This window comes from Bos mutus, chromosome 3 (assembly GCF_027580195.1).
Source record: "Bos mutus isolate GX-2022 chromosome 3, NWIPB_WYAK_1.1, whole genome shotgun sequence".
NCBI classification, from domain to species: domain Eukaryota; kingdom Metazoa; phylum Chordata; class Mammalia; order Artiodactyla; family Bovidae; genus Bos; species Bos mutus.
The window spans coordinates 52,191,469-52,216,298 of record NC_091619.1 but is presented as its reverse complement, the minus strand read 5'-3'; the positions used below and the strand labels follow the sequence as shown (position 1 = coordinate 52,216,298).

The 24,830-nt window shown below is 42.8% G+C and overlaps 1 protein-coding gene across 5 annotated transcripts in view; it reads left to right on the top strand.

Moving 5' to 3' along the window:
• The window catches only part of LRRC8B (leucine rich repeat containing 8 VRAC subunit B), a 78,957-nt gene extending 70,044 nt beyond the window's left edge, over window positions 1-8,913 (top strand). For all 5 annotated transcript variants that reach the window (XM_070367734.1, XM_070367732.1, XM_070367730.1 and 2 more), the window contains one exon: window positions 3,524-8,913. In XM_070367734.1, coding sequence (XP_070223835.1) covers window positions 3,524-3,796 — 273 coding nt within the window. In that variant the 3' untranslated portion in view covers window positions 3,797-8,913. The remainder of the gene's footprint in view (window positions 1-3,523) is intronic.
• The last annotated feature ends 15,917 nt before the right edge of the window (window positions 8,914-24,830 follow it).

Genomic DNA, 24,830 nt, shown 5'->3' with positions numbered 1-24,830 from the left:
TCCTGAGGTCAGCAAAGTACAGCCTCGGAGCCAAATCTACTCACAGCCTGACCTAAGAATGGTTTTTAAATTTTTAAGTGATTGGGGGAAGAAAATCAAATAATAATACTTCCTCATATTTGAAAATTATAGGAGATCCAAATTTTAGTGTCCATAAATAAATTCCATTGTTCTCCCTAGTGGGCCTATATTACAAAAAAAATTATACTTGTTATTATATTTTTCATTACATCACTTAGAAACATATGAAATTTTTTTTCTTTTATTATTATAATTACCTACATAGTATTTTCAGTTTTGCCATTTGGCCTGCAGAACCTTCAAGATGTTTACTATCCTGCTCCTTTTTTTTCTTTTTTTTTTTTGATGTGGACCATTTTAAAGTCTTTATTGAATTTGTTACAATATTCCTTCTATTTTTTTGCTTTGGGTTTTTGAGATCTTAGTTCTCAAAGACATATGGGGTCTTAGCTCCCCTGCATTGAAAGGTAAAGTCTAAACCACTGGACCCCCAGGGAGGTCCCTCTTGCTCCTTTTGAGAAAATCTTTGCCAACCTCTGTTCTAATCCACTGCCCTCACTTTATTGATACTGAAACTGAGGCTCAGAGCGATTTGCCTGGGGTCCAAAGTTTCCCAGTTGATGGATCTGGGTCGGAACCTCTGTTCAGCTCCTCCTCCAGTGCTCTTTCTCCTGCAGCTCAGATGCATCAGTCCAAATGATGCTCCGTGGGAAGCAGTGGTGTGTGTGGGTGATGGGGTAGGAAGAGGCAACCTCCAGCTCTCTCCAGTGCCAAACTGTAGTTGGATTATGATGGTGTTGGATGTAACCAAGAAGCACAGGAAAGGAGGAGGGTTTAATGGCTTTGCTCAAATCTTAAAAATGACTCCAACTTATACCTCGGTCTTCCAATTTCTCTTTCTGCATTTAAATACATTTTATTAACTCACAGACATTTAGCCCAAAGGTGAATAGTATAGAAATCCTTCTCTAAAGATCATTTATGTGGCAATGTTCCATGTTGGTTTTGACATTATCACTTAGATTGGAAATATTCAGCTTTGTCTCTTGAAATGATTGGACTTTATGGATTTAGGTTGGTGTGTTCTGAAATAGCATGTGTCAATGGCCAGAGAAATAGGAAAGCTGACATTGAGAAGAATTCTGAAATGAGGTCCCAGCCTCTGGGAAACAGTGAAATATTTAATTATCAGTGTCAGCCATGAACATAGGAAGAGAACCATCCTTCCTTGGATGTTCTGAGGGCTTCAGTACATTTGGCTGAGATGGACACTTAGCGCTCAGGAAGTGTGCATCGTCCACAGCCTTTCACTCACTTTCCCAACAGACACTACTGAGGGGCCAACCCCAGAGGCTCACTCTCATTGCCTGGTGAAATTCCTCACCTGTACTGGGGGCTGAGAAGAAGCTAAAATCACAAATTCAGAGATTTGAAAGGAGATGAGTAAGACATGGTAGTGCTGGTAGCCAGAGAGGACAATGGCTCAGGGTCTTCACCCAATTAAAAAAAAAATCAGTACAATTAAGCAAGATACCTGCTGGAGTCTAGAAACTTAACTAAAGAAGACAGATTGGGATTCTTTGATGCAACCCTGGTTAAGACAGGCTTCTTCATAGCAGCCACTGTAGACTAATGATCTCCATAATTGTTTAATACTTCTCTTTCCTAGTAGACCAGTGCTTGTCAAAGGGGGGCAGTTTTACCCTGCAGAAGACATTTGTTTGGAGACATGTGTAGTTGTCACAACTAGAGAGGGCAGTGGCACTGGCATCTAGCAGGTAGAAGTCAGGGATGCTGCTGAATGCACAGGACACCCCACACACAAAGAATTATCCCACCGCAAATGTCCACAGTGCCAAGGTGGAGAGACCCTGCATGGGTCTTAAAGACCCATCTGTCTTGCTCAGCATTTTATCCCCAGCACCTGGTTGGGAGCCTGGCACAAAACAAGGCTCTCAGCAGGCATCCACTGCATACAGGTGAGACAAGTCTGCCCTCCTTTCAGCCTGTTTGCCTAAGTCATTCCTCTTGTGCCAGTAGGCACTCTCAACCCTGAGCACATTCATTGCACAGGACTGATCATTCCCTCTACTTGTACGTCACTGACCCTATTTTTGAGCTGCAGATAATGTCTGATCAGAAGGAGGTTACGTTTTTTTCTTTCATTTCTCTGCCGTATCTATACTGAAATTGACATATCTGTGGTTTTGTATATGTATTCTTAAGGAATGAAATAAAAGGGTAGATATTTTCCTTTGCTTATACCACCTAGTATTTTGATGTAGAATGAGTTATATTGCATGATAGTCTTAGAAGCAGTGATCATTGGATTTATTTTCAAGGATATCCAGTACCAAATGATTGTATGAGTGATAGAGGAGGGGGCAGATTCCATCATAATAAGCCTTTTTTTTAATGCAGTCTGACCATCTTTTACACTGTATAAGGAAAGTTTATCTTTTTAAAGAGATATTTCTGGAAGTTCCTGTGGAGAACTGGCTCAGTGGGGTTGTACTAGGTCATCAGAGGAGCAAGTTGAACTCTGGAGCGCCCCTTTCATCCCTCTTTCTAACAAAGCAACAACTTGAACTAGGGAGCCTGCATTGTTTTATAGTTGCAGAGTTGCCTGGTCCAGGCTTGTATAAATTTGTTAACCATTAAGAGGGTGGAGTATGTGCAGTCCAGCTTGGCCTGGAGCAAACTTGCAGTTCAGTGGCAGGATGAGAGCTGAGCACGCTGAGTATGCTAACCCTTTCTCTGGGTGTCTTTCCCCAATAAGCCCATTTCATATGCACACTGTGGTTCCCTTAGAAACTCACATGCAACCTTCCCACCAGGTAGAGGAGCAATTCAGTTGAGCATTTCTAGGCGTTGACCTAGCCACAGGCTATTTATCATATTCCAAATGATTTCTCTGTTTCATATGACTTAAAACTCAGGAGCACGTAGAAAAAGAGTTCATACTCGTGAGTGTGCATGTAGAGGAGAAGGAAACCTACATGTTTATACGATCACATCTTCTTGCCTCTGCTTCTGTCAGCGTTTTCTTTAAACCAGAAGGAAGTTTTCAGTCTATATTGTGAAACCCTAAGAAATAGCCTTGTGTCTGTTTTTGAGGGTATAGCTCATTACCTCACACAGTAAAACTCTTCTTGAGGACTGTTGAGATTGATTTGCTTCTCCTGAGTTACTGGTTTGTAAATGAGTATGTAACTGATAGATTTCCTTTGAGAGTTGAGAATTGCTTTGTTAGAGCTAGTCTGTTGCCCACCCATATACAGCAGGGGTTTCGAAGTTCTTAGTGGCCTCAATCCTGACTCCAGAACATCCTTATTTTTCCTGTAAGTTTCCCATCTACTTCAAATGTATCATCATTGTTATATGTACCTCTGTAAAATGTCTGAAAATGTTTTGGGGGAAAGGAAGGGGTATAAATAAATACTTGTAGTATAATAGGCCCTCAAAACCCAGTTTTACTGGCTTCTTTTTTTTCCCTTTCCAGATTGAGATGCTTCCAGATGGGCTGTTTCAGTGCAAAAAGCTGCAGTGTTTACTCTTGGGGAAAAATAGCCTGATGAGCTTGTCGCCTCACGTGGGTGAGCTGTCGAACCTTACTCATCTGGAGCTCATCGGTAATTACCTGGAAACACTTCCTCCTGAACTGGAAGGGTGTCAGTCCCTAAAACGGAGCTGTCTGATTGTCGAGGAGAATTTGCTCAATACTCTTCCTCCCCCTGTAACAGAACGTTTGCAGACATGCCTGGATAAATGTTGACCTAAAGAGAGAATAATTTTTAAAAGTACATTCCAGGGCTTTAAATGAGAACTAAAATTTCCTAGGTTATAAAGATGAACAATGGATAATTATCACTAACTATAACCAAGTGTCTTATTATAATAAGGCAACTCAGTGTCTAAATTAAACAGGTAAAAAGTATTAACACTGAAACAAAGTTTTGTGAATAATTGATCTTTAACTTATGGAGATATAACAAGTGTACACTTGGAGGGTAGAATGGGGCCATGAAGTTATTGAATCTCTACACTGCAGTTTTTATCTTTTGAAGATGAGATATAACTTACTTGCATACTTGTTTTAACTGACTTCCTGTTTTGATATTTATCACCTAGGGCATAAACTCATCAACATAAATTCCCTTGAGGTACACTCAGCACTGTCTTTGATTTATGTTCTTAAATACTTTTAGGCAGGATGCATTGCGCTTGGCAGAGTTCCTCCTTGGCTTAATTTTTACTTCCTGCCCCAGCTTGTTTGAGTCTTCCTTCATCTGATTTTCTCTTAGCAACAGTGATGAACCCTGAGAAAGTGCCTGCCTGTGGCCTTTGCACAGAACAGGAGCAGGGTATTTAGGATAAGTCATCCTTGGGCCATCCTGAAATTTTAATGTATCCTCTGCAATTTCTTCTTGTATATCATCAGAGCCTTTTTTATTTGCTACTAATTTTTATATCAAATGTAAAACATATAAATGTTTTCTATTGTGTAATCTTGGATTCAAAATCTATGAGAATAGTTTTTGTAAGGTACAGAGGACACATCCTTTTCTTTAAGAACTTACTATTAATGTACTTGGTTTCGGCTGCTTACGAGTCTCACTTTTGTGCGCACTTGGCTCCAAAATGTTTTTGTAGTCTGCAGCTAATTATTTCTGAATAACAAAAGCCTTGTGTTTTCATGCCCTAAAATATTTGGGGGTTTCCTTCCAAGAGGATGGCCACATCATCTACCTCTCTCTTCCCTAGTTGCTGTGCTATTGTACGGGTAACCATTCTTAATTACTTCAAAAACTGTGATGGAGGGGAGAGGTACAGATTTGGATCTATAAAACTGATTTTTAAACACTCTGTAGAAATTAAGTAAAAGTTAAACAAAATACTTTCTTCTCCATCTGCATGATCTCTAGATAGGATTATAATGTGAAACACTCTGCCTCTATTCATTGCTTAATATGGGTTCTCAAAGCTCACAAAGAAATAGATCTAATTAACTGAAATTCATCTCATGTCTTTGTCTAACTTCTCTGGAATACATTTTGCTCTTTTTTTTCAATAAAGAGTTTTGTGTTTGGCTTTTTATTATCATGCATATTGTAAAATGAATAAAGCTGACTGACTCATTTTGGGGAAATATACATTTTTGATGTGTTTTTCTCTGTGTCTAGGCATTGTGATGCCATTTCAAACTATGAAATAATCTATTAACTGCACCTCGACAAAACTGGAAAACACTATGGGTAAAGAGTACTGTAAACATGGAATTGTGATGTATGGTATGTTTTTCCCCTTGCTTTGTCCCTTCCAGAAGGATGAAAATGAGTTTTTAAATTATGGCCAAATGTAGCTTCCCTCACCTGCCACACACCTTTGATCTTACATTCAGAGAAAACAACTGTTCACATCAAATAAAATTTGAGTAATAGCTATAAAAAACATAAAACACCAAAAGCTGCCTAAAACACTGCTGTTTATTCTAAATGAGGAAGAACAATGTAAAAATGCAATTTTTACCAAAACTTGCCTTTAGTCAGAACATTCAAGCTCTCAGGGACCCAAGCATAACTGATGAAACTTTCTTCTAGACTTCAGAAAACAGATTCTGACTCTGTCTAGGTTTTTTGTTATTTTCAATCTTTTTAATGTGAGATCATTGTCATTTTAATGTTTCCCATCTGTGTTGCACAGTAGAATTGTCATGTGTACCAATTCCAGTGTTTGGAACATGAATATGATACATGGAAATATGTTCATTTTGGGTCATATAATTACTCATAATGTGTATGAAAAATCCTATCCCTTTTGATAAGGAAAAGTTTTCAAAACAAATTTCAGATTTACTACCATTTCCCTGGGGTTTCCCAGGTGGTACAGTGGTAAAGAATCGCCTGTCAATGCAGGAGCCGTGGGTTCGATCCCTGGGTTGGGAAGATGCCCTAGAGGAGATGGCAACCCACTCCAGTATTCTTGCCTGGAGAATCCCATGGACAGAGGAGCCTAGCAGGCTACAGTCCATAGGGTCGCAAAAAGTCGGACATGACTGAGCGGCTGAGCACGTACACACCATTCCCCTGACAGTCTACAGCCCCTCCTGGCTAGTCACCAAGTTCTGTTCACCTGCAAAAGGCACTAACTAAATCTTCCTTATCACCTGTCTACATTTCTGGAAGCAAGTTACTATCATAATGAGTTTTGTAAGCTGCTTTCCAAACACAAGAATTTGGTTACTAGTGCAAACTCCTTTCAAGTTAACATTTTTTTTTTAACTTTATTGTATTGGTTTTGCCATATATCAACATGAATCCACCACAGGTATACACGTGTTCCCCATCCTGAACCCTCCTCCCTCCTCCCTCCCCGTACCATCCCTCTGGGTCATCCCAGTGCACCAGCCCCAAACATCCAGTATCATGCATCGAACCTGGACTGGCGACTCGTTTCATATATAATATTATACATTTTTATTTCAGTCCTACACACCAGTGTTTAGGTAGCTTTGGGAATGATGTAACACAGATGCCATGAACTCTGAGACCACCACTTAACATGTAAAACTGTGGTATTTGCCAACTTTAATGCAATATTGGAGCAGAATTTCATTTTGAAAGAGAGTTTTCAAAGAAGCAAATGAAGTTTATTCAATTATAATTTTGAGACCAGTTGACACTTGCTTTCCAAGAATGTGTACTGCACTTTCCAAAAAATAAATATGGATGTTATTCAGAACAAAGTTGACGGCTTATGCCAGACTAGATGCATTTATTTACATACACACACACAGATACACAATGATGAGCCTGCATGCACATCCCTACGTGTACAAAATTTATTCGTTTTGAATATATGTTATATTTTTCCAAAGTTGCAAGTGGTTGTAGGTTAATGCTAAAATATTAATTCTTTTTTATTCCTTACTTGTAATCATGGAGTGCTCTATTCTCTTAGCTATAATATTAAAGTAAAAAGAAATGAAAATGAAAGTCACTCAGTCGTATCTGACTCTTTGCACCCCCATGGACTATACAGTCCATGGAATTCTCCAGGCCAGAAAACTGAAGCAGGTAGCCATTCCCTTCTCTAAGGGATCTTCCCAACCCAGGGATCAAACCCAGATCTCCCAATTGCAGGCAGATTCTTTACCAGCAGAGCCACCAGGGAAGCCCAAGAATACTTTAAAAGAAAACCAAATGCTCAGACTTGGTCAGCAACCTAAGTGGTTTTGACCCTAATGTACATTAAGGTCCATCTCTGTGGCACACAGATGAGGTGTTTTCATTCTTCATCCTTCGTCTTCATTTTCTCCTGATACCACCATGTTTCACTGTCACTTAGCAAATGTTTGTGTTAAACAGGGTAAATAGAGATGCCAAGATCTCATCGTTGTGGCATAGCGCCAGTGTACGTGCTGTGGGGAGCTGTTATCTGTATAAAATTATTGTTTAATAGTGGAAATATTTGTTTCTGTTCTTCAGGTGTCTCATGATTTAAATTTTGTATGTTGAATTAAAATATTGCCTAATATTGATGGGTTCAAAACCATTAAAATAATCAAACAATTATTCTGTGGGTTTAGTTTTATTTCCTTGTATTTTCAATCAAATACTCTTTCCATCTTCACTTTCTTATAACGTCCCATCCACATAAGCTATTTTGTTTTCCCTCTCTGCTCACCCACCTCCTTAAATTGATATAGTAACAGAATATATTTGTGCTAGAGAACTTGAAATACTACTGGAGCATGTATTTATTTGGGGGGAAGCCAAAGCCTATAATTACGCCTAATTGAATTGTTCTACTCAACCCATCCTTGCAGTGTTCAGAGCTGATCCAGTGATTCTTCATCCATACCAATATAACAGAGAGAATGAGAATATAACTGTAAATCCACTTTGTTTTCAGGAACTGTATATTGCATCAGAATCTGTGTTTATTTCTTTGTAGAAACGAGGAAGTCTGGTCTGGGGAGGAGTTATTTTGTACCCTGGTTTGAATTATGAAGACATTATATACATGAAATGGCCTAAACTAATAACTGTTGCAAAATGCCCTGGATATGATAATTTCTTCAGCTGTATCTGAAAGCTGAAGCAGTGAAAAGAAACCAGTTTAACTGGTTTCTTCCTGCCTCTGGTCCATCACTTCTACGTCCACTGAGATCTATCTACTAAGTACCTTCTGGTAATGAACTACATTTTCTTCACCTTTTTAAATACATGAACAATTCCATCAAAACCTAAAGTATTAGCATAGAATATAAGAGCCAAAGTACTGAGTTGAGATGGCTTCCGATTGAACTGAATTCATATTTAAATTTTGCATTTGACTTGTATAATACACTACGGCTGAGAAAAACAATTAGGAATGCCTCCTGCATGTTACATGTTATCTCTTAACAGAGATGGTGCAATTTAAAAAATTCAAAGGGGCATAGAATCAGAATGGGTGTGTTTGTACATATATGTATTGTGTATAAACCTAAATATTCATGCTTAAATATTTTTCAAGCTCTTCAAATGTTTCACTCTCAACAAAATAAAGGGCCAATTCTGAGAAGAAACATTTTGTGTAGTTAGCTTCACAGGGAATGCTCGCATTTGTTATTTTGTTTTTGTCATATATTTTGAAGCATGTACATAATTGGTTTTTGCTTCTGGTAATGAATTATTAGAAAATGTAAGATTTTGTTGTGAGCTGAATGCTTTTGGCCCTCAGGTTTACCGTGTAAATCTGGATTTTGGTGTGAAATCCCTCTGCCTGAGATTTAGTACTTTTGAGTGAACTTTATTGTTTTTAAAATAACTTTTATGTAACATACAGATTCAATTTTTATAATAAATAGCAAATAAAAACAGATTCAGTGTTGGAAGAAGTTGACTGGACTAATTTTACCTGTATACATTTATCAGTGCCCAAGTTCCAGAAGTGAGTCCCTCCTCTTCCCAGGGTTCCCTGTGCAGTTGTGTTGTTATGTTGTTCACCAAATGAAAAATTTCAGATTTATGTAGCTGTCTTCCAGTTGCTAAGTTGTGTCTGACTCTTTGCGACCCCATGGACTGTATAGCCCACCAAGCTCCTCTGTCCAAGGGATTTCCGAGGCAAGAATACTAGAGTGGGTTGCCATTTCCTCCTGCAGAGGATCTTTCTGACCCAGGGATGGAACCCACGTCTCCTGTGGCTTCCGCATTGGCAGGCAGATTCTTTACCACCGAGCCACCAAGGAATGGTGGTATGACTATCATAACAGTAATATGAGTTTTTAAACTATGCTACAATGGCCACAAGGCTCTGAAAACTGTTGGACTGATCCTAGAATGCACTGTGGGAGGGTATGCAGTCTGTCACTCTCCTGATTCATCTGTCCAGCAGTGTTTGTCCCTTGGGACTCGTTCACAAACCAATCCATCTCTCTCCCTTTCTTCTTGGCTCCTGTTTCTCCGTTTGCTGTTGGTTTAGCACTAACATTGACTAGTGGACCAGATGAAATAAAAAGTAAAAAACTAAGACAGGAGATGTTGAAGTTTAGGTAGGGAGAAGAGATGGAATTATCTGGTAAACCAGGTACATAATAGTTTGAACTTTGGGATAGAAGACTTTCCCCTCTCTCAATCACACACAGAGTTTAAGGAGCACATTAGGAAGCAGATACCAAGAACTTTTCTCTGCTGGAGGGCAGAACCTGATATAGACTGAAGCAGGTTATGAAGGAAACTAGATGGCACTATTTTTCCCTGGAAATGTACTTTAAGCAAGGCTTTCTCTCACCTCTAAATGCCTTGGGAATGGGAATATGTGGAGGAGATGAAACCAGTGCCTGACCTAAGGCATCACTGCGAGGTGCTTTGGCTGAGTCCTGTCCTAAAAGCCCAGAAGGCAGTCACCGACCCCCACAATCGTGGCAACAAGGGTGACTCCGCGTTCTTCACTCCTTTCCACTTTGCAAATCACTTTTCAAACATGCTGTGAAGGGAGCCTGGATGTGCAGGCAGAGGCTGTGGCCATGCTGTTGAGGCCACAGCCTGATGCTCTGGAGCTGCAGCTCATGGTTGGGTTTCTGCCCCTTGTTTGGATTCTCTGAAATTCAGGTTCCTAGCTTGTTTTCTGTGTCCCCCTCATCTCTGAGATCCAGAGAAAAGCAGTTTATCCAAAGGCACAAAGCCAGAGCTTGAACTCAGCCCCATATTTACAGAAAAATATCTATATGCCAAGGAAGGATCAGAAAAAAGTCATCTTTCAACATGTGTAGTCTCTTTGGAAAATATAAGTTTCTCTTCACCCTGTGTTGTCTCATTAGGCTCCATATGAGAGTTCTAAGTCCTGCCTCCTAAATACAGTACTTCCATAGAACAGCCTGTGTGCCACTGAGCTTTTCAGATTACTTCTTATATAGCAAATACCTTACGTTTTGTGTGCCTTTTTACACAGGCCTGTTGTTGGTTTGTGTAGGGCTTCAGGCACATCATTTTTTTTACTCTCTGCCTCCCTCTGCCGCTGAGAAGAGAATAAATCAAACAGAAGCTTGCCTAGTTCCTATTTCTCCCCCTTTTATTCAGTTTCTCCTTGCCTGCCTCCCGAGGGAAGATCTTTAGAATTCGGTGGCCCTCACTTAATCTCAGAGACTCCATCTCAAATGAGATGCACGTAGAAAGCCCTATGCAATGCCCAGCACCAGGATCAGACAGGACATGTTGGGTGCCTGGGCAGGAAACAATTCAGCAACCTTGAAACGTGCTTTGAATGTTCATTTATTAGGTATTTGGTAAAGATGGGGGAGCTGGTTTTCTACTAGTAAAAATCATGAAGCTTAAATAGGCTAATTATTTCCTTCTCCAAAAGCAATACTCACAGAAAAGTGAGGTAGAGCTTAAAGATGACTGAGCAGAGAGAGGTGGGGATTGGGGAGATAGTGTAAATAAGTCCTCATAGTATTTCTATCAAACACCCCAACAGACAGTCTCCTCTCCCAGGCCTCATGAGCAGGCCCATCAGCTGCCGGGTCTCCCCTCTCTTTTTTCTCCCCAGAGCATCCTTCTCTTTTGACCCAACTCTTTTCCTTCCCAGATTTCAGGTGCTATACCCTTCAGTATCTCTGTCTCTGGGCCGTTTAGCATTGTCCTAACCACATATTCCAAGCTTATATAAATCACCCTTTACTAAATCCCAACTTTGAGAGTATTAAATAAATACCCATCATATCAAGGGAGATGTTTTACTTTGTAGTCGTCAAAATAAATGTCTTTGAAATCACAGTGTCCAGAGGAGTATGACTGTCAGCTGGCTCGACGTGCTTGCAAGCCTAGGAACTGGAGGCAAATGGGATTATACTAAAGGACAGGATGGTTTCCCAGGTTCCTCAGGTTGTAGGTTTACCAGAAGAGGAGTAATAGATTTGGACCATTGAATATAACATGCTGAATAAAATAGGATGCATTTGAAAAAAAGTGTCTTTCAGTTATCAGGATTCTCCCTTCCTACAAAGTGGTTTCCTGTCACAATTTCAGATTCCAAATGATAGACTTATTCGCTGTGCTGGATGGAAGTAGGACCAATTTGCAGTCCTTAGGCTGGTAACCTAATGAATTGCATATGAAAACTCAAGTTAATTGGTCCTTACCTATTATCAATTATTCCAATAATATTTGGTGTTCTTTGTAAGTTAGTACCGAGGCAAATGTTAGAACATCGGGGGGACCAAATGCCACCTGTCTGAAGGGAGTTTCCCTCTAGTCTTTCCCTAAACTGGGTTTCCTTGTCTCATGTGCCTGTGTCTTAATGTGCTTCTATGCTATGCTAAGTCACTTCAGTCTGCGACCCCATAGACAGCAGCCCACCAGGCTCCCCCGTCCCTGGGATTCTCCAGGCAAGAACACTGGAGTGGGTTGCCATTTCCTTCTCCAAACGTGCTTCTATGCCACATCCTAAAAAAACTCCACAGGTCATTTTGGGTTTGAGAAAAGAGCGGTTCTGTCACCCTTTTCATAATAGACTGAACCAGTCTTGGGTAACTGCTCTGTGAAAAAGGAAATCCAGAAGAAGAAGGAGCCAAGTGAAAAAACATTGATTCAATCTGCATTCTGAGGCCTGAGGGAAATTTGCTGGCCCGGTGATTCCTGGGCAGAACAATATATTACAGACCTCATTAATGGCTTCAAACTGAGGAAAGATAAAAATCTAATCATTTCATCCCTGCTCCTACAGCTTGGAGTCTGCCACCTTGGGGGAAGCATCGTATTGGGATACACCAATAACATCATTTACCTTCTGCAGTGGTAAAGAATTCACCTGCCAATGCAGGAGACATAGATTCGATCCCTGGGTCAGGAAGATCCCCTGGAGAAGGAAATGGCAACCTGCTCCAGTATTATTGCCTGGAAAATTCCATGGACAGGAGGAGCCTGGCAGGCTACAGTCCATGGGTCACAAAGAGTTGGACGTGACTGAGCACGTACCTCCTGCAACCGGCTGAGTACTCTAGTGGGTTCTTCCTGTGTGCTGTCTCAGTCCATCGAGCAACCTTATTTGGTGTGTTATTCCCAATTCACAGATAAGAAAACAAACTTAAAAATGAGAATTTCCCCAACACCTTGTGACTGTTCAGAAGAGGAATCCAATGTAACTTACAGGTCTGCAAAGCTCTTTCTACAGAGATTTAGGTAAACAGCACCCAGGATGAGCACTTCACCCTCTCACCCACCTGAGTATTTGAAGACTCACAGATCATGCTCTGCTTTTCAGAGTTCACTGGTCTCCTCTTGGTAGCTTTAAGCCTGTTGCTTCCTTCTGTTCCATATCTATCTTAGTTTGTCTTCTCCTGAGCCAATGAGTCACTTCCTGTCCATACTATTTCCCCCATCCTCTCCTAGGATCACAGAACTTTCCAACAGAAGAAACCATGGAGACTTTTTAGACAAGGAAAACCTAGGTGACTTGTCTAAGCTCACAAGCCCACTGCCTGAGAGAGGTGGCACCGAAATCTGCACATCCCCCTGTTTGTGCTCTTCTCAGGAGCACAGGAGTCTATAATAGGGGTCTCCAACCCCCAGGCCATGAAGCAGTACCCATCTGTGGCACATTAGGAACCAGGCCACCCAGCAGGATGTGAGTGGTGGGCAAGTGAGTGAAGCTTCACTTCCCATTGCTTGCATCCTTCTGATTCATGGGAAAATCGTCTTCCATGAAACCAGTCCCTGGTGCCAAAAAGGTTGGAGTGTGCTGTGCTTAGGTCGCTTCAGTCGTGTCCAACTCTTTGCAATCCTAAGGACTGTAGCCGCCAGGCTCCTCTATCCATGGGATTCTCCAGGCAAGAATACTGGAATGGGTTGCCATTTCCTCCTCCAGGGGATCTTCCCGTCCCAGGGATCAAACCCACCTCCTGCATTAGCAGGCAAGTTCTTTGCCGCTAGTGCCACTTGGGAAGCTCTGCTAGTCTAAAACCAAAGCCCAGTGGAAGAGCCAAGACTAGCACCCAAACTTCCTCCCTAACTGCAAGCCCTGTGCCTTCTCTAACAAGCTGCGTTCATTTTAGCTATGTCCTGTATCCTGATAATAACACTTTCTGTGCAAAGTGCAGTGCTGGGCCCAAAGCACTTGAGGCTCCTATCCCCACTTCACTTATCAGCTAGGCTCTGAAAGCAGCCATCAATAATTAATCATTATTGAGAACTTTGGAGTTCAATGACCATAGACTTTATAAATGTGTTTAAAATGTGTTAAGATAGGCATGGTCTCCATTTATAGAAAAGAGAAGTCAATCCAGGATGGTTAAATGACATGAGGTGACATGTTAGATTATATAGCTAGTATGTGGCAGACCCAGGTTTTGAACTGGAGACTAGCATCAAAGCACTGCTTTTTGTATAGTGCACACTGCCAGGATCAAGTGACAAGCAAGTGATGGTGGTGTGAGAACAGCCTAGGATTTCGGCATCTGATCCAGTATTCTGTCCTTTAGACTGTGCAGACATGCTGGGAAAGGATTGATATGCACACAGATATATCCATATACACAAACATATCGCTTCAAACACCCTTTAGTATAAATAAAACAATTTCATCCAAACGACTAATGTAATTTTAAACTTGTGGTTATTTTTGAAACTGCAGAGTTTTTCTTTCAATGTCCTAACCTAAATTATGAGCACATGTGCTCTCATCAGAGAAACAGAGTGCCATTCTGAGTTTCAGACCCTGTGGGAGAAGACGGATGAAAACCTTATCCTGTTAGAAAAAGAGTTGTCAATATTTTGGTCCTTGCTTCAAGGTGCACATGGGGCTCCCAGTCAGTTTGGGTTTAATACAGAATTGCTGTTACAGTTTAACTCCCTGAGAATCTTGGTTTATTATACAGAGATGCTGGCAGACATTTTAGACTTGCAAAATGACTATCAATCACAGTTCAGGCTAAATTGATTCTAAATTCGTTCTGCTGATGTGGACTTTTGGAGAGTGCGGAGGAGGGGTAGGTGATGCTGTCCTTATTGAATTCCTGCTGTGCTCTGGATAAGGAGGTGTGTTCCTCACCCCAAGCTGGTGATGTGTCCCTCCCTGGCTCTGCATATTTGCTGAACATACCCCTAAACATGGAGAAAGCCTCACCTCAGGCTCCAAGAACCCACTCCTTGAAGCCTTGGTTCACTTGGCATTTCCCCTTGGTTTCTTCAGAACGCCTGCCCTTCAAGACAAGGGCACATTAGACCCACTGTGAGCTGCCCGATCAACCACCTCCAAGGCCCTTCACACAGTGGAACTGCAGCTCCCAGATGAGCTTGCACCCCAGCCACTGAGCTCAGCTCAGGAACAGAAGACGGCTTACCAAGTGACTTTGCAACATCACATTAGCTGCTTTTTTAGTCTTCTAGAAGATGAAAGAAATTGACCTGCCTCCCTTTTTCTTTATGATGATGAGTCTAATTCCCCCAGCTTAGAAAAAGCACCCACCGAGATTTTTTTTTCCCAAGATTGAAAATGAGCCAAATGGCTCAGGTGCTGCCTCAGATAATCAGCAGGGGCCCCAAGTGAGCCCCTGGCCAGAGTGGCTATAGGGAATCCCCTTCTCGGCATGAGCTGTGGCTCAGGAGTTTGGACAGGCTGAGGATGCCAGGGGCCATCTTGTAGTGAGAGAGAATGTGGGATCCTTCTGACTTTTAGGATTTGGCATTGGCCCTTGCAACTGCCATTTCCAGTGTGATCTGTGGGTGCCTGTGTGCTAGGGTCCCCATCTAACAGAGCCTAATGAGAGGGTGAGCTTAGGTGTTCCCTAGGGTGCCTTCCAATTCCAGTATTCTGATCTACATAAGATGCTCAGTAAGTGGGAAGTGTTGATCAGGGTTATTATTGAGTAATTTTCCTAAGAGCTCGAGCATGTCATACATTTAATTTTTAGCTTTATAAATGACTCATTTTTATGGCATGTGAACAACTCTTATTCACTTAAGAACCTACTGCATAACAGCAGGTGAGGGAGGCTGGGATGGTTTTAAAGGGTTGTTCTGCCAAGCCTCCCATCAAGAGAACCAGATGTGCGGTGAAAAGGAGCCATGGAGGGCAGGGCAGATAGGTGCATTCCCAGGAGGTCCTATGTCATTTCAGGTTACAGTTCCCTGTAAGTGGCACGGGTAAAAAGGTGACCTGGGAGGTACTTGACCCTCTTGGGCTTTTAACACCAAAGCATGAAATCCAAGGCTGATCCATCACCACTGATGTCCAGCCCACAGTCTAACCTGAGACCAACTGCTGCCTCCAAGTTTTCAGTTCTTTGGTTTCTGTTTCATGGGGCTCTGGGCCTAAGTGTTCCATCAGCTAACAGGCTCCAGCTGCAGAGACACGCTTCCAGGCTTGGGTGCGCTGAGAGGTGTCAGCTCCTCCCTGTTTTAAGGGTACAGCCCCGGCAGGGTGCCAACGCCAAGGGCAGACTCGTCTGGCTATTCTGACCCATGATTGGCCGCCCTGGAGCTGTGTGTTGTGCACCTAGTCTGTGCCCTGGTACAGCTGAAGACTGCTCCAGGCCTAGGTGTGAACTCTGCTGTGTTTAGAAGAGGAGAAAGCAAGCCCCTTGTCTTAGAGCTGGGCTGTCAGCCGGCTGCACCCTGGGTTGGAGTCTTACCTCTACCAGTGAGATCTGGGTAACCTTACCTCTCTAAGCCTCAGTTTCCTCATCTGTAAAGTGTAGACTCTATGCTACAAATATTTAGCACCTGCTCCCACACAGGGGCTACCTTAGGTATTGAGGATACAGTGGGATCAATGACAAGACAAGCAGCCTCATGAAAATAGACCTCCCTTGGTCTCAGGAGGATTCCAGGAGATTAAGTACAATGCTTAGCATCAAGTTCAACCCCGGTAAGTGTTCACTACATGTTAGTGGTCATGAGTTTTCCTGCCAAAGACAGATGGTAGAAAATCTTTTAAAATGTATTCTTTCTCATCTTTATCTTTACACATGTTTTTCTCCTTCATGTTCCATTTGTCTAACTAACTTGAGTTCTTCCATTTCTTGGGTTTAGTGGTCACTTCCCCAGCATAGCAGCTGCCTGACCAAGTCCACCTTCAGGCTCCCCTGTTGTGCGTTCTCATGGCGACTGGCACTCTACTTTGAGGTAGCCATCCCCTTGGTAACTACTACTTGTTTAACGTCTGTGTTCCTGACTAGACTGTAAATCTGGTGTGGACAGCACCCATGGCTGCCTGAAGCGTCAGCACGGGACTTTGAGATTCTCTGTGAATGTCTGCCGATTGGACTGGCCTGCACGTGGAGGGGATGTTCTCCTCTGAAAGAGAAAAGTACGTCAGACCAGAAAACGGAGAACCTGATCCATTAGGAGCACATGGCCCCTTTCTTTCCTCCCTCTTTTCTCTCTGCTCATATGAAGAGGACAGACAGCCAAGAGATGGTTGAGAAAACCAGCCGTGCCCTGGACAGCACCCACATCTCCCTGGGAGCAATCAGGTAACCAGGAAGGTATCGGTTACCTGATATCAGGAATCAATCAGGTAACCATATTACGATGCAAAGGAAGGCAAGAAGGGTTCCCTGTTGGTACCAAGCATGTACCCACCACCACGCAGGGCATTGCTGAGAACAGGGCAGGCAGAGCCTTCTGTGAAACCATGTACCACAGTCACACTTGTCTGTTCTTCCTCAGTCAGATTGTGTGATTAAAGGAAGAAGTCTTGTCTCTTGTAGCTCTAGAGAGAAGAGGGTTGAGAAAATGAAATTCGACTCCACATGTCTGGAATGACATTAGCAGCAGAAATATAACCATGTTGACTTTTCACTCTGTCACCCAGAATGACAGGAGCCGCCTCCTCCAACCTCCCACCTCAGTACCTTGAGAATGAGACACATTTACATGTGACTCACTGGAAATGTTCATATTCTTGCCCTCTAGTACACTGTGAGATTTAACAAAGCAGCACTGTGACCTGACCCCAGTGATTTGCTTCTGGCCAGCACCCAAACCCTCAGGGCAGTGCTGGAATTCCCACATGCATTCCTATAGGCCCACCACAGGAATGGCAGGGAACGGGATGGCAGTCCATGGGCCAGGCCTTCCCAAACCTCCATGCCTTTGCCCACCCTGTTCTCTCACTCAGAGGCCCCTTCCTTCAATATAAATTTGGAAGATTATCTATCATCTATCTACTATTTAAATAGATGGGAATATCAGACCACCTTACCTGCCCCTTGAGAAATCTGTATGCAGGTCAAGAAGCAACAGGTAGAACTGGACATGGAACAATGTACTGGTTCGAAATCAGGAAAGGAGTACATCAAGGCTGTACATCGTCACCCTGCTTATTTAACTTATACGCAGAATACACCATGCAAAATGCCAGGCTGGATAAAGCACAAGCTGGAATCAAGATTGCTGGGAGAAATATCAACAACCTCAGATATGCAGATGACACAATCCTTATGGCAGAAAGCAAAGAGGAACAAAAGAGCCTCTTGATGAAAGTGAAAGAGGAGAGTGAAAAAGTTGGCTTAAAGCTCAACATTCAGAAAACTAAGATCATGGCATCCGGTCCCATCACTTCATCGTAAATAGATGGGGAAACAACGGAAACAGTGAGAGACTTTATTTTCCTGGGCTCCAAAATCACTGCAGATGGTGACTGCAGCCATGAAATTAAAAGACGCTTGTTCCTTGGAAGTAAAGCTATGACAAACCTAGACAGCATATTAAAAAGCAGAGACAATACTTTGCCAACAAAGGTCCATAGAGTCAAAGCTATGGTTTTTCCAGTTGTCACGTATGGATGTGAGAGTTGGACCTTAAAGAAAGCTGAGCACCGAAGAATTGATGCTTTTGAACTGTGGTGTTGAAGACTCTTGAGAGTCTCTTGGACTGCAAGGAGATCAAACCAGTCAATCCTAAAGGAAATCAGTCCTGAATATTCATTGGAAGGACTGATGTTGAAGCTGAAACTCTAGTACTTTGGCCACCTGATGTGAAGAACTGACTCATTGGAAAAGACCCTGATGCTGGGAAAGATTGAAGGCAGGAGAAGGGGATGACAGAGGATGAGATGGTTTGACGGCATCACCGACTCGATTGACATGAGTTTGAGCAAGCTCTGGGAGTCGGTGATGGACAGGGAAGCCTGGCGTGCTACAGTCCATGGGGTCGCAAACAGTGGGACACAACTGACCAACTAATCTATCTCCCTACCTCTTTATCTACCTAGCGATCAACTTCTCAAACCAGCATTTATTTTTCAAGACTAAGACAAAATATTTTGTCTCTGACCACCTTCCTTCCCTCAAGTTACAGTTCAGTGCTTTTATTCTTAAACTTTATAAAAATGCAGTGAAGTTATTTATAGATTCCCTCCTCACTAAACTGACAACAGAAATCAAATCTCGTTAATCTTTCTTTCCCTTTCAACTAGTAGAGTGCCTAGCACATTGTATGTACAGAATGAATGAAAAGCAGAAGTTTAGGCATTGGCAAACCTCATTGCAGGACCAGGGGGTCAGCCAGAAAGCCCAAGGAGAAGTACACGTGCCAGAAACTGCTCGTGGGTACTTTTTGTGGACAGACTGTGAATATGATAAGCCTTCAAAGGCTTGTGGGCACGTGAACAACATAAGGAAGTAGAACTTTGGGTGCAGACTTTGAGGGTATAATGGGAATGATGAGGTTATGGTATGAAAATCTTATGCTCATCCTACAGATGAGAGAACTGAAGCTTGAGAAGGTTAAATGTTTCTGTAAAAACTCATACTGCTGGTAAACAAATCTGGCTTAGAATCCAGATCTGATTTCAAAGTTTGTATTCTTAGATACTATGCAGAAACTCAACCAAATCTGCAAACACCATCTTGGACTAACATCCTTTAGGTCTTCAGGGAATATTCTCCTAGCTTGTTAAGTGACTCCAGCATGTCACTAACCCTGACTATGCCTATTTCAGTTTCCTCTTCAGTAAAACAAGGAGCATTGAGGTATGTGACTATAAAGGCAGTTTCAGGCTCTGATTCTCTCTGCAATGCAAATGGTTTCCTAATCTGGGGATCAGTGTGGTCAAAACATAAGTGTACTTGTGTATTGGCCCTGAAAAACTTTCACAGGTTGCAATCGTGACTCCAAAACACAACAAAGACTGTGAAATACGATCTTAAGTATTATCTTAAAGGTCTAGTCATTCTTCCCAAATGGGCAGTTAAAATATGCTCAGGCACTAAAGCATGACTGTTGAATTCACAGAGATCATCTGTTTATCTAAATAGTCATACTCAAGTCACAGCAAAGCTTTCACTTGCTCTCTATGGCCTTAGGGCCTTTATTCTACCTGTAATTCTGTATCATAGTGAAGGGAAGTTCAGCGTTGCACCTCCCCCCACCCCATTCCCATAAGTCTCCTTCAGACACAAACGCATTTCTCTGCCTTCAGGCTGAATCTTAGGGTAGAGCGCCTCTGAAAATGTCTGTGTGGTTCAGGATGAACTTCACAGTGAAAAGTTTCCACCCAAACCACTGACTAACATCCTGTTGTTGTTTTCATCAAATCTATGCAGTCCCTCCTTTGACTTGGCTTTCATTTGGAGTGATCTGTCCGATGCCATTTTTCTGAAACATTCAGAACAAGATACAATCTCATTATGGTCAGTGACATAGAGTGGACCTTTCAGAGCATAAAGAAACATCTGTCCTCCATCTGCAGTGCCTAAAAAATAGGACTTTCAATAGAGTACATTGTAGGACTCTAATGCCTTTAAAGGGCAAGAAATCCATTTTTGACTAAAATCTCCATAAATATGTCTAACAGAATATTTTCCTCTTACATACTGTTTTTCAAAGAGCATTTCAAAGGCCACTAGTGCAGAGCATTTAATAAGAACATAATCTTTAGGTTCAACCAGACCTGGTTCAAATACTTTTTCTGCCATGTAGTAGCTGTGTGCTCCTGGAAAGTGACTCAATCCTTATAATTTTAGATTTTCTCAGGGATGTAAAATAGAATAATTGTACCTGCCCTGGGAGATAAGGTTGTCAAAGAGAATGACATGTGTGTGTGTGTGTGTGTGTGTGTGTGTGTGTGTTTGCTCAGTCATGTCTGACTCTTTGCAACCCTGTGGACTGTAGCCCGCCAGGCTCCTCTGTCCATGGGATATCCCAGGAAAGAAAACTGGAGTGGGTAGCCATTCCCTTCTCCAGGAGATCTTCCCGACCTAGGGATCAAACCAGTTCTCCTGTATTGCAGGCAGACTCTACCATCAGAACCACCAGAGAAGCCGGAGTGACACTTAGTCGGGCACTAAATAAACATCAGTTGTTGTTCCTACTTCATTGTTGCTGTTGTTAATCCTCGGGGCAGACTGGGCTGATTTCTCAGCAGCTCAAAGAACACGGGATTTGGAATTAGACCTGAATTTGCACCCTGCCACTGCCGCTTACTAGTTGTGTGGCCTTGGGGAAATTACTGCATCCTCAGCTCAGCTTCCTCACCATAAAAGGAATATAAAAACTGATGCCAAAAGCTCAACCTCTCTGCACACCGGTGCCGATTCAAATCTCAGAGACAAGAGTGAAGTAGAGAAGGATAGTTTTATTACTTTGCCAGGCACAGGGGAATACAGCAGGTGCCTGCCTCAGAAAACTATGTGTCCCCCCACATGGAAAGGACAGTGAGAAGTTTTATAGTAATGCTTCAAAGAGGGCCTGTGATCAGCTCGTGGACGCTCTTCTGATGTGTTGGTGGTGAGGTAAGCAGGAGTCCGTATCATCAACCTTCAGGTTTCAATTGGTCTGGGGTCTACATGCTTGTGGGCAGCATACCACGGTTAATTGTAACTTCTTCCACCTGGAGGGGGTTTCGGTATCTGCAAAACAGCTCAGACATTGTTGTGTGTATCCTTTGATGGGGAAACAGGACCTTGTTTCTCTTGACTGTTTATCCCTAGTCTCGACTACCCTCCCTTCCCTAATTAATAATGGCTTGAATCTGCCCACTGGGACTCAGGAAGGTCATGGGGGCTGAATAAAAGTTATTTCCTATAATCAAAGAAATGGGGGACACAGAAAGGCTTTGTGTCCAGGAGCCCCCGGAAGCACCCTGTTTGGTATTAAAACTAACTTGTGAGGTGCAAATGAGCTGGTTTATGTGAAATATATTTGCCAACTGTCAAACTCTAAGCGTTTAGCATTAGCATTATTTTGTCACTGTTAATATTATGGGCTGAATGTAAATGTCCCCCAAAAATGCATATGTTGAAACCCTAACTCCCAATGTGATCCTGTTAGGAGGAGGTGTGGCCTTGGGTAATAATTAGATTTAGGTGAGGTCATGAGGGTGAAGCCTATAGGATAGGATTAGTGTCCTTATAAGAAGAGAGAGCCTGGAGCACTCTCTTCTCTCCCACTCCCCATCTCTTTTTTTTAAATTAATTTTTTAACTGATGTGTAATTGCTTTACAGAATTTTGTTGTTTCCTGTCAAACCTCAACATGAATCAGCCACAGGTATACATATGTCCCCTCCCTCTTGAACCTCCTTCCCATCTCCCTCCCATCCCACTCCTCTAGGTTGATACAGAGCCCCTGTTTGAGTTCCCAGTGACATACAGCAAATTCCCATTGGCTATCTATTTTATATATGGTAATGTAAGTTTCCATGTTACTCTCTCCATACATCTCACCCTCTCCTTCCCTCTCCCCATGTCCATAAGTCTGTTTCTCCATTGCTGCTGCTGCTGCTACTAAGTTGCTTCAGTCGTGTCCAACTCTGTGCGACCCCATAGACGGCAGCCCACCAGGCTCCCCCATCCCTGGGATTCTCCAGACAAGAACACTGGAGTGGGTTGCCATTTCCTTTTCCAATGCATGAAAGTGAAGTTGCTCAGTCGTGTCCGACTCTTAGCGATCCATGGACTGCAGCCCACCAGGCTCCTCCACCCATGGGATTTTCCAGGCAAGAGTACTGGAGTGGGTTGCCATTGCCTTCTCCGGTTTCTCCATTGCTGCCCTGCAAATAAATTCTTTGGTACCATCTTTCTAGATTCCATATATATGTATTAGTATACAATATTTATCTTTCTCTTTCTGACTTACTTCACTCTGTATAATAGGCTCTATGTTCATCCACCTCATTAGAACTGACAAATGTGTTCCTTTATATGGCTAAGTAATATTCCATTGTGTATATGTACCACAACTTCTTTATCCATTCATCTGTCAATGGACATCTAGGTTGCTTCCATGTTCTAGCTATGGTAAACATTTCTGCAATGAACACTGGGGTACGTGTGTCTTTCAATTTTACTTTCCTAAGGGTGTATGCCTAGGAGTGGGATTGCTGGGTCATATGGTGGTTTTATACCTAGTTTTTAAAAAAAATCTCCATGTCATCTTCCATAGTGGCTGTATTAATTTACATTTCCACCAATAGTGCAAGAGCGTTCCCTTTTCTCCACACCCTCTCCAGCATTTGTTGTTTGTAGACTTTTTGATGAGGGCCATTCTGACTGGTGTGAGGTGATATCTCATTGTAGTTTTGATTTGCATTTCTCTAATAGTGAGCAGCCGCTGCTCCTTACCTTGGACGAGGGGTATCTCCTCACTGCCACCCCTCCTGACCTTGAAAGTGGAATAGCTCCTCTAGGCCCTCCTGCACCCGCACAGCCACCGCTCCTTGGACGTGGAGTAGCTCCTCCTGGCCGCCACCCCTGACGTCGGACTGGGGTTGCTCCTCTCGGCCATTCCTGTGCTGTCGCAGCCTGGCACTCTCAGCCGCTGCCCCTGACCTCGGACGTGGGGTAACTCCTCTTGGCCACCGCCCCTCAGGCATGGGGTCCTCCAGGCTTCTGCCCCTGACCTCGGACGTGGGGTAGCTCCTCTCCGCCGCGCTAAGTGCACTGGTCGCAGCCGGCAGACATCCTGGAATGTGAAGTCAAGTGGGTCTTAGAAGCATCACTACGAACAAAGCTAGTTGAGGTGATGGAATTCCAGTTGAGCTCTTTCAAATCCTGAAAGATGATGCTGTGAAAGTGCTGCACTCAATATGCCAGCAAATTTGGAAAACTCAGCAGTGGCCACAGGACTGGAAAAGATCAGTTTTCATTCCAATCCAAAAGAAAGGCAATGCCAAAGATTGCTCAAACTACCACACAGTTGCACTCATCTCACATGCTAGTAAAGTAATGCTTAAAATTCTCCAAGCCAGGCTTCAGCAATACGTGAACTGTGAACTTCCAGATGTTCAAGCTGGTTTTAGAAAAGGCAGAGGAACCAGAGATCAAATTGCCAACATCGGCTGGATCATGGAAAAAGCAAGAGAGTTCCAGAAAAACATCTATTTCTGCTTTGTTGACTATGCCAAAGCCTTTGACTGTGTGGATCACAATAAACTGTGGAAAATTCTGAAAGAGATGGGAATACCAGACCACCTGACCTCCCTCTTGAGAAACCTGTATGTAGGTCAGAAAGCAACAGTTAGAACTGGACATGGAACAACAGACTGGTTCCAAATAGGAAAAGGAGTACATCAAGGCTGTATATTGTCACCCTGCTTATTAACTTCTATGCAGAGTACATCATGAGAAACGCTGGGCTGGAAGAAGCACAATCTGGAATCAAGATTGCCAGGAGAAATATCAATAACCTCAGATATGCAGATGACACCACCCTTATGGCAGAAAGTGAAGAGGAACTCAAAAGCCTCTTGATGAAAGTGAAAGTGGATAGTGAAAAAGTTGGCTTAAAGCTCAACATTCAGAAAACGAAGATCATGGCATCTGGTCCCATCACTTCATGGGAAATAGATGGGGAAACAGTGGAAACAGTGTCAGACTTTATTTTTGGGGGTTCCAAAATCACTGCAGATGGTGATTGCAGCCATGAAATTAAAAGACCCTTACTCCTTGGAAGAAAAGTTATGATCAACCTAGATAGCATATTCAAAAGCAGAGACATTACTTTGCCAACAAAGGTCCGTCTAGTCAAGGCTATGGTTTTTCCTGTGGTCACATATGGATGTGAGAGTTGGACTGTGAAGAAGGCTGAGCGCCAAAGAATTGATGCTTTTGAACTGTGGTGTTGGAGAAGACTCTTGAGAGTCCCTTGGACTGCAAGGAGATCCAACCAGTCCATTCTGAAGGAGATCAGCCCTGGGATTTCTTTGGAAGGAACGATGCTAAAACTGAAACTCCAGTCCTTTGGCCACCTCATGCGAAGAGCTGACTCATTGGAAAAGACTCTGATGCTGGGAGGGATTAAGGGCAGGAGGAGAAGGGGACGACAGAGGATGAGATGGCTGGATGGCATCACTGACTCAATGGACGTGAGTCTGAGTGAACTC